Consider the following 10,521-nt stretch of genomic DNA (forward strand, 5'->3'; position numbering starts at 1 on the left):
AAATACTAAAAACAATTCAGCTAATTAAGTTAATTAATTTCTAAATGAATATTGATAGTTTTTTAAAAGTATAAATAAAATTTGTACAAAATTTAGCGATTATATTTACAAACAAATCACTGTTCTCGGGAGAGATTGATGTTCAACGGTAATGTTTCGATTACATCATTCGTGTCTTCTGCCTTACTTGACCTCTTGACATTAACGTGTGTAAAATTAATGTGCACGTTGAAAAGTTCATCTTCATCATTTTCATCGATGTTATTGTCATCAACTACTGTTTGCATATTCCTATAGTGAATTGAGTTGTTGGTTGAGTTGTTGTTGGCTGTGTTGACAATTTTGTTGTTACTGATGTTGTTGTTGCTGGTTACGTTGTTTGCAATATCAAAATTAGTGTTAAGTTGACACGCTGACGAGTTTACTTCAGAATCGTTGTTTTTCTGGTAAATAGTGTTACATTTAGTTGTTGTTGCTACTGTTGTTGCTGTTGTTGCTGCTGTTGGCGTATAAATGTTAAACTTTTGTTGGTCGTTAGGTTTGGGCAATTTATTTTCATTTACAGTTTGTTGAAGTTTGTCAGCTGTGCTACTGCGGTTTTTGATGTCATCGTCGTCATCAAGGTCGATCATGTTGTTTTGTGTGTTGCTGTAATTGCAGCTACTAAAACTTGTGTTGTTGTTGTTGTTTGACATCTTGTTGTTACTCAGTTGCCTACTGCTGCTTTTTCTGTGAAAAATTTTTTTCAACGAGGGTCTGCAGAAAAGTTTCGCTAGAAATAATTTGAGTTCCGCCCTGAAGAGGTTGCCAGTCAGCAAATAAAAAATAATGTTGCAGGCATAGTGGGAGATTCCCAGCTCCTGTACAACCACCCTCGCCGTCCAGTAATTGAAAATAACCTGCCAGTCATCATCGTTCGCTACCTCCTCAACTGGTCGACAAACGTCATTTTTTGGTAGGGTGACGATGGAGATGGTGACGGGGAGAGTGGAGATGATGTAGAAAAATGAGACTGCTAGCAACATAACTGTTGTTGCCGACTGACTGATGCCACTGCCACCACCACTGCCACTCGGTTGAGAAGAGACAGATTGGTGGCCGCTTGACGACGTGTGGGAGACAATTTTTCGAAATTTTGATTTCGCGGTAGCCGATGAGACTGTTACTGGTTTGATGCCCATTTTCGGGGAGTTCGTTTGCTTGACATTTGCGTCCAGGTAGAAACTGTTTGAACTGGTAACAGGGGGCTGGAAATGCTTCGCTCGCGAGTTTGAGTTGAAAAATTTTTGTGGTGCCACGTAGCCAGGAACTCTTCTGTTGACGCGTTTGATTTCAACGATGACTCGCACATTGATGATGATGATGACGCAAGGAACGATAGCGAATGTTGTGATCTCACAGACGATTGTATACACGTTGTAGAACTGACTCGCAACAAACTCGTCGCGTAACCTGCACCTCGTGCCGTCAAAATAGTAAACGTACGCCAATACTGAGTGCAATAACAATGTGAATACTGTCAACGAGGCGATGACGGTGATGGCGCGTTGCATGGTGCAGTACCTCTCCCTCTGGTACGGGTGACACACGGATATGTAGCGCTCTACCGTAAATGCCAGCACGAAAAACAAACTCAAGTACTGCGTGCTGTAGAAAATAACTGGAAAAACTTCGCAGAAGACTGGCACATTCAAGATGTTAGTCTCCCAAGCGAAATTGGCTTTGTTGACGACGTTGAAAAGCAGGAAAATGAAATCGTTAAATGCGAGAGCGGCGAGGTAGCAGCCGGAAGAGGGTCTCATCTTGCGACGAATCCAAACGAAGAAAGAGAGAAAGTTTCCAGGAAAACCGAGAATGAACCAGACGAAGCAAAGGTATTTGTCATAGAGTAGAAGGTTTGGTCGGTGGAGGGCCAGCATTATGTTGATGTGCTCCAAGTTGCTCGTGCAGCAACTGGTAGTGGTCATCGTCACGTTGGTGGCCGCAGTGGTCATGTTGTTGAAGGAGCTGCTGTTGAAGATAAGGTTGCTGGGATTGTTGTAGTTGGGCTCCATACAGAGTGGTGTCAATTCAGTTGTGTTGGACATTGTCTTTTTTTGTTAAAACTTTTAAAACACAACTTTGTTTAAGATAGCAATTTTGAAAATTAACGATATTTTAGCATTTATTTATTCACATTGTTTCAACATTTTCACAAAATCTTTGAAACACGTGGCTGTTTTGCAATCAAGTTCAATTTGCTAGATCTGTGAAACTGAGAAACTGAATGTCACGCACGAGTTATGAGGCACCACTGAACGGCAAGTTATAAAAATTGGAGTAGAGGTTTAATTTAAATGGCTTTTTTGCACTCGTACGTAACTTTTATTCAAAGTTTCGAATAATTTGTATGACCACAAATGAGTTATGCCGTCTGCGTTTTTTGGGAGCTTTGTAAGTAATTTGGTTTTACTTACTCTGCAAACTTGTTAAATCTGTTTATAATGACACTGAATGTAGTTGTGATCTCTGGATGTAAATTGGTGTTGGTTTTGTTTCATTGCTGACGTTGTTCATAAGACTTGTTGGTAGAAATGTTTCTAAAGTTGCTGTGAGGTGTGTTGTGTTGGTCTCGCGATGAAGATGTCGGTCGACTTTGAGAAAGTTTGAGTGTCCTGTACAAATTTTAAAATTCATTCATTTTATCATTCATTTGGATGTGAGAAAGTTCACTGAATAAAAAAGTTTGACGAAATATTATTTCAATTTTCAATTCAATATATTTATTTGATTAAAACAACACAGAAAAAATTTGTGATCGGGAGACCCGGAAGAAGAAAATAATTCATTTAACAAACAGCCAGCTAGTAAGTAATAATTTGTGTCAACAAACACATGAGAGTTAGGCCTACTTTATAAATCTGCGTATTAAAAAATATTAAAATTTAAAAATTATTTCTGCGAAATTAATATCAACGTCATCATAGCTTTCATCATCAAAAAGAATTTCATCATCGTCATTATTGCCATTTAATAATCACCAATGTATCATGTTACAGAATAGTTTAAAATTTTAAATGTTAAGTGATAACAAACCATCCACACGAAGTTGATGCACAGGCAGTTTAATAACCTAAGAAAAACAAAGAGTTATCGTCTCGAGTGCAATCTTCATGATCAATAACATTCCAAACTGGCTCCAACCGGGTTAAAAATCTACTGATTCTACAAAAAGCACACACATAATATATTATTTGTGTGTGTGTTTGTGTGTACGTGTATGTGTAAACCCGTGTATGTATGTACGTGTGTATGTATCTGTACGTGTATGTGTGTATAAATATCTCTGAGGAAACATCAAACGAATAGTAGATATAATTGTTCAACTCGCCATCTATTTTATTTTTTCTTTTTATAGTTTTTTCAATCTAGAAATTTATAATATATATTATATATATATATGTGTGTGTGTGTATACATGTGTGTTTAGTGTAAGTGTGTGTATGCGTGTGCGTGCGTGTGTGTGGTTGTGTGTGTATAATTGAATTTATAGCACGTATAGCTATTGTAGTTGTTAGTAGAGATTGATGAAATGTTTTTCATGCAAACAAGTTGTGCAAACAGAACGAGGTAGTTAGTTAGCCCGCAGTTGACAGATGATTTAATTAGGTCTTAAGAGGCTTCGTACCTTTATGGGTCATTAATCACATGATCAACTTACTGATTAGTGCTGCCAATCAACTTTCATGCTAGTTTATTTTCACCCATATCTTTTATTAATCACTCTCAGCACCACTGTCATAATTAATTTAGTTTTTGAAAGTTTTTCTTTTATTTACGATTCCCTTTCTTTTCCAGAGTTTTTCAGAATAGTCAACGCATGACATGCACTGTGAATGTGATAGCCAGTTACACAGATGTGCACCTACCTTGACCATTAAGTTATCGCGCCAGCCATATAAGTGAAATAGGTATCTAAGCAATTCATCTGGTTTTCTAAATATAGAAACATCTTGGGGTTTTTTTAACAAATGTTTGTCCAGCTGAGCGTTATATTGATGCGAATGCAATTGTTAAATTTATCATCACCGCATGGCACAACTTGTAAATTTCTAAAATGAAAAAGTGTTTATGGTACAACAGCGTATTTTGTATGTGTTTTGTGCTGTGGGTGTGTTTGTATATGTGCCTGTGTGCGTGTTTGTGTATGTGATTGCTAAAAATAATGCACTAAACTTGCATGAATGTTAAAAAATATGAAATACTACTTATGTGTGCTTGTAATTTTAGTTACATAAAAAAAAACAAGAAAGAGGCATGATCTGACGACGTATGTACGTCAGGGCATTGTTAGTCCGCTATCGACTCAAGTTAATTACACGTTTCGAAAACCTCTACCGCAACAAAAGCTCTAACCTCGGCTACCATCATAAACAACTAATGTGATTGTTTGACCTGGTTGATAGCATGGCTGATTTTATAGTAAAATTATGTGCGATTTTTTGATATGGGAAAAAAATAATTTTCCAAATTTTATATTTTGGTAAGTATGTAACGAGGCAGCTTGCTTCTAATTAGAAAACAACTAAAACTTTGAAATTTTGAAGACAAATATTGTATCTCAAAATATATACTGATAGTTTCAACGATAATGAAAACCAATCAAAACTTAAACTCCAAGTAAATGAAATTTAAAAATTAATATTACAAAGTTTTGAAAATTAAAAATGTTATCTTCAATGATGGATAACTCCGCACTATAGAGTTATACACGATATAATCTCTAGCTGAAAAACAGTAAATACAACTTGCACACACACGTATACACACACACGTACACACACACACGCATGCAACATATAACAACATATATACACGCAGACATCATACATATACACTCGTTCACATATACCCACACACATATTCAACATGCAAGAACGTGCACACAAATGTACACAACATACAACCTAGTATACCTACGACGAATACCTTTAATAACAGCAATACCAGCAATACAAATCAACAGAAAAAGCCAGTTAACGAACGAACGCGCGCGTACCACGTAAACAAAAAACCAAAATTTGTTCACTCTCGGTTCGCGTTTAAACGATAGCTTTAACTACTTACCTACGTTGAAAATCTCACACTTGCTTACTAATTACAAAATTTTTAAGAACATTTTGAAATGCAGTTTTAGTAGGTAGGTAGGTAGGTAGGTTTTATTAAATGATGTAAATAAAACAATCATATCTGAAGGGAAACAGTTTCATAAAGAACTTGAAAAGGGTAATTCAGAGATTATAGAAGAAATGAAAAAATTAAATGACGTAAATAAAAAAATCATATCTGAAGTTGTTGCAATTAGAGCCGCTATTGATGGAAATGAAAGCAAACTTACGCATATAGATACATCTGGTGCCAAGCTATCTGGTGAGATTGCTAGTTTGAAGTCTGAATTAAATAGGTCATTTGCCAGTGTCGTTAGTGGTGAGATGAAAAAAGGCGTTCAATCAATTAATCAGGACGTGAAAATTGTTCAAAAAAAGTTGCAGGATGTCGTCGATAATAAGGAAAGAGAAGCTAATATAATAATGTTCAATTTGAAGGAAGGATCAGACGACAATGCAAGAGTCTGCCAAATATTGGATCATTTGACTGAAGGGGTATGCGGAGAAAAAAATGTTCTGAAAATGATGAGGTTGGGCAAAAAAAATGACAACGCTATTAGACCAATTTTGATTAAATTTAATAATATTGAAGCTAAGTCACATGTTTTCAACGGCATTAGAAAAATGAAAACTCTGAAAGATGATTTGGCTTGTACTAGATTAAGCCACGATTTCAGTATCGATCAAAGAGCTGTACTTAAAAAGTTGCTCAAAGAAGCCAAGGAGGCGGAGGAGGGTTGCAAGCAAGGTTTTTTATATCGAGTGAGAGGAGAGGTTGGAAGGTGGAAAATAGTGCGGTTTCAGAAGGACACAAAATTAAACTAGCAAATGGTAGGTGTGGTTCTATATATGGTTTAATTGGGTTGGTAAAAAATAATTCTTGTGCTTCGTGAAGAAATGTTATTCATGGTAAAACTCAAATTAACAAAGTGGTGAATGTGAAATCAATTGCGTCTAAGGTGAATGGTATTCATGGATTGATATGTGATGGGCTTGATATCTTGGTGCTTACTGAGACTTGGCATGGTGTGGTTGGTAATAATTCAGTTCGGTTGGCTATGCCACCTGGGTTCTGGTATGTTGATTATGTTAGGCAGCACGATCCAGGTCATGGTGGCTTAATTGTATATTTCCGTAAAGATTTTGGATATAAAAAGTTAGTCTTGCCATTATTTGCCACATTTGAGGCTGTTTCCATCAGGTTTTCGACTAGTGGGTATCAGTTTATTTTACTTGCCATTTACAGACCGGGCTCTGCACAAATTTCTTCTTTGTTTTTTGATGAACTGATATCTGTTTTAGAATATGTTACGATGTTAAATGCCAATATTTTGATGATGGGGGATTTCAATGTGCATATTGAAAGAGTTAATGACATACACACAGTCCGTTTGAATGAAATACTTGATGCATTTCAAATGATCAGTCATGTACATGAACCAACTCACGAGCAAGGTGGTATTCTTGATCTGGTTATTAGTTCAAGCAATTTTCCGATTTTGGGAGTTGAAATATTTCCAAGTGGAATATTTTCAGATCATGGTTTTGTAAAGGTTGAGGCATCAATTGCTCATAGATGTGTAACAACCAAACAGACAGTAAGATCGTGGAGAAATGTGGATGAAGATCAGATTGTTCAGTCAATTGCAAATTCTCCAATATCTGGACCATGCAAAAGTGAAAATGTTGAGAATGAATTAAAATTGTTCAATATGGAATTAAAAAGCATTGTTGACCGATGTGTGCCGCTAAGAGTGATTTGCAAAAGAATTGATAGAAATGTATCATGGTTTGATGATGATTGCCTACGGGTCAAACGATATTGCAGAAAACTTGAGAGATTGTATAGAAGAAGTTTATCAAATGTTCATCGTGAAAATTGGCTTGGTTCATTGAAAACAAAATACAAATTATATTCAGATAAACGCTGTGGGTATTGGAACAATTTGATAAAAACCTGTGGCAACCAAAAGGACCGGTGGCGAATTATAAATAAAATCTTATGCAATGATCGAAGTGAAAATTTATTGGATGCTAATGTCAATCATACAGCTGGTGATTTTATGAAATTTTTCACAGATAAGATTGCAAAGATTGTGCATTCTGTTAATTCATCTAGTGTTTCAACCTCGTTATTAGAAGATAGAGAGTCACCAACTGTTGCATTGACATCATTTCCTGAAATCGCTGAGGAGGACCTTGTGAAGATTATACTTGACTCTCCGTCTAAAACTTGTTCACTTGATATCATGCCAACACACATTTTTAAGAAATATCTAAAGTTTTTATAAGTTTTCTAACTAGTCTCATAAATTTCTGCTTAAAAAAAAGGCATAGTGCCAGACTATTTCAAGCATGCCACAGTTGTTCCGATTCTGAAAAAAGTCGGCAGTGATGACGGGGAAATTGGAAACTACAGACCAATTTCTAACCTACCATTTCTATCAAAGGTGCTGGAGCGTGTTGTAAATGGGTTTCTACTGAAATATTTAACAGACAACGATCTTATGCCAAGGTATCAATCTGGGTATCGACGGTTCCATTCCACCGAAACAGCTTTGTTATATGTTTTATCAAGTTTGTTTGCTGCAGCTGAGGTTCAAAACATATCGGTACTATCATTCCTTGATATGTCAGCAGCGTTCGATTGTGTGGATCATGACATGCTTATAAAGAGATTGGAGTGCAGTTATGGTGTTCTTGGAGTTGCCCGTGACTGGTTCAGGTCATATCTCAAAAATCGTACACAACAGGTCGCTTTTAAAAACACAGTGTCAGATGTATCGTTGGTCTCATCGGGGGTGCCGCAGGGATCTGTACTGGGACCCATCCTGTTTCTGCTTTATACATCAGATATAATAAAAATAATCAGTTCCCACGGATTTGTTTGTCATGCCTTTGCTGATGACATCCAGGTGCTGATCACCGGTTCTCCGAGATCATTTGTAAATGAAATAAACAGATTTAATAAATGTATGTCGGACGTTGGCTGTTGGATGTCTGATAATTCATTGAAGTTAAACCAATGTAAGACTCAGTTCCTCCCAGTTGGGACATGGCAGCAGTTATCGAAGATGAATGTCACTTCAATCAAAGTAGGAGATACAAACATATCCTTTAGTACAACAGCTATCAATTTGGGGATTCTGCTGGATAATGAGCTATCTATGAAAGACCACATCAGGATGATTTCAGTCTCAGCCATTGCTCATCTTAGAAATTTATATCGAGTCAGACATTTGCTGGATAGATCAACTCTGGAGGATCTGGTCCATGCGTTCATAACATCACGACTGGACTACTGCAACAGTTTGTTTTACGGTTTGCCTAATAGATCAATTGACATTCTTCAGTCGGTTCAGAACAGGGCTGCAAAACTTGTAACTGGCAAATTGAAATTTGACCATGTAACTCCAATGTTGAATGAGCTTAACTGGTTAAAAATTAAGAAAAGAATAATTTTTAAAATTGCAGTGATTGTGTTCAAATCCTTGAATGGAATGTCACCGGCTTACATCTCAGATAAATTTTCCATGAAGGCATCTACAACTTGTTTTCATCTAAGATCAGATAATATGAATCTTTTGGCGGTCCCAGCTAGGCATCTACGAATAGGTGCGAGAGATATTGCGGTCGCAGGTCCGACAGTCTGGAATGACCTACCAGTTTCATTAAGAAGATCTGGAATTAACTTTGTGACATTTAAAAGGGAATTAAAAACATACTTATTTTCTGTTGAAAAACAATGAATTTGAATATTCTGATTTATATCAATCATGCACAGTTATTTTGTTATTTTATTTTTGATGGCGCTTTTGAAATTATTAATTTGCGCTATACAAATGTTTCTAAATAAAATAAATAAAAAATAGGTAGGGAGAAAAGCAACGAGGAATGATGTGTTTTAACTTCAATACAGTTTATCATTAATAAAACGATTTTTTTAAATAAAACAAAACAGTAGTATGGTCTATTTTGAGTGTGAATTTTTTGCAATTAAAATTCAACTAATTAATAATGAACAAACGCGTACTATACCGTCTAAACAAACATTTATCAATGGTTTCTCGCAAAATAATTATAGAAACTAAGTTAAACAAATTTGTGAATGAAAAAAAAAATGAAAAATTAAGCAAGCATACAGGAACATGAGGAAGATAGAAAAATAGAAAAAATATGATGAATGCGACGTTATGATTCATTGAAATAGAACAGACTGGACAGTAGAGACAGAGAACGCGTTGATGGACAGACAGATGGACTTTTAAATATGCTATATCAATCCAATCAATCTTAACTACAAATAGTTTTTGAAAAAATTACATACACACACACACAAGAAGATACAAAATCTAAAATCATACAACCATACTTTTAATACCTCAATGTGTTTTAACTGAATGTTTTACTGCTATCAATTTGTAAGTTTATAAGCATCAAAGTGTTTTGGCATTTTGGGCATGTAGCAATTTTTTAAAAATTTAGATTTGAAAGAAAATAATATAATTGGGCGGATTTTTTATTGACTGCCATACGAGAAATAGGTAACTGATGTTTTTTGCTACGATGTGTTGTGGTTCGGTGTTGATTTAAGGAAAAATATTAAGAAAAAAAACTTGATGGTAAACTTGTGGAAGAAAAAAATCCCAAAAACTGTAAAATCAGATGAGAAGTTAGTAATTGGAGATGACGGTTTTTGGATGTCTGTAGACGTTCGTTAATCTTTGCTGATGCTTGCAAGAGATGAGAATTTTTTCCCTGGTCTTTATAAATATTTAATTTTTGAATTCATTTTTCTCTTAAAAAATCAAAATATTTCTTTATGTGTGTGTTTGTGTGTGTGTGTGTACTGTAAACTTCACAGTGTTTGTACGCTAGAAATTGTGTATACAATCTACCTTCTAGGTGTGCTTGCACGTTGGGACTATGACATAAACATGCAATACATAAACTTTTTTCAGGCACGAATGTTTACACACAACACCTCAGATAGATTGAATGCAGCGAATGAACTGACCATCATAAGGCAAATATTGACCGACCAGTGCAACATAACACTCGCTCGAGTTCAGCACGCGGGCCATGGCTCTTATAAATTAGTAATTACTTTTATCATACTATAGGCTGGTTTATTGGTATGTGACATGTTGGTGGTTTGGATGAAGTTATAAGGCAATACATTTTTAGTGACGTTTTATGTTGAGTTCGATTTTATGAAATAACTTCTCGAGTTAGATAGAGATTTATAAAGTCTTCTAAAGTGAAATAAGCAAAGTGATATTCCAAAAATGAGTAAATATTGTCATAATGACCGTGAAAGTGTTTACAATACAAAGACACTGACGATGGCTTAACATTAAGTTGGGGGCATTTA

General features: G+C 35.6%; 2 protein-coding genes across 2 annotated transcripts; one reads left to right on the forward strand and one right to left on the reverse strand.

Moving 5' to 3' along the window:
- Positions 1-1,562: 1,562 nt before the first annotated feature.
- HELRODRAFT_76971 (hypothetical protein) lies at positions 1,563-1,919 on the reverse strand (the record flags this gene model as incomplete). Its single annotated transcript, XM_009016740.1, has 1 exon — positions 1,563-1,919. A coding segment is annotated over one exon (357 nt), but the record flags the coding sequence as incomplete, so codon positions are not given.
- Positions 1,920-5,288: 3,369 nt separating this feature from the next.
- Positions 5,289-9,055, forward strand: HELRODRAFT_170928 (hypothetical protein; the record flags this gene model as incomplete). The annotated part of the gene is made up of 3 exons (XM_009016741.1): positions 5,289-5,921; positions 6,107-6,700; positions 9,020-9,055. 3 exons carry the CDS (start codon positions 5,289-5,291, stop codon positions 9,053-9,055), a joined length of 1,263 nt encoding a protein of 420 aa, XP_009014989.1.
- Positions 9,056-10,521: the final 1,466 nt, after the last annotated feature.

This window comes from Helobdella robusta, assembly GCF_000326865.2.
Source record: "Helobdella robusta unplaced genomic scaffold HELROscaffold_19, whole genome shotgun sequence".
NCBI lineage: Eukaryota > Metazoa > Annelida > Clitellata > Rhynchobdellida > Glossiphoniidae > Helobdella > Helobdella robusta.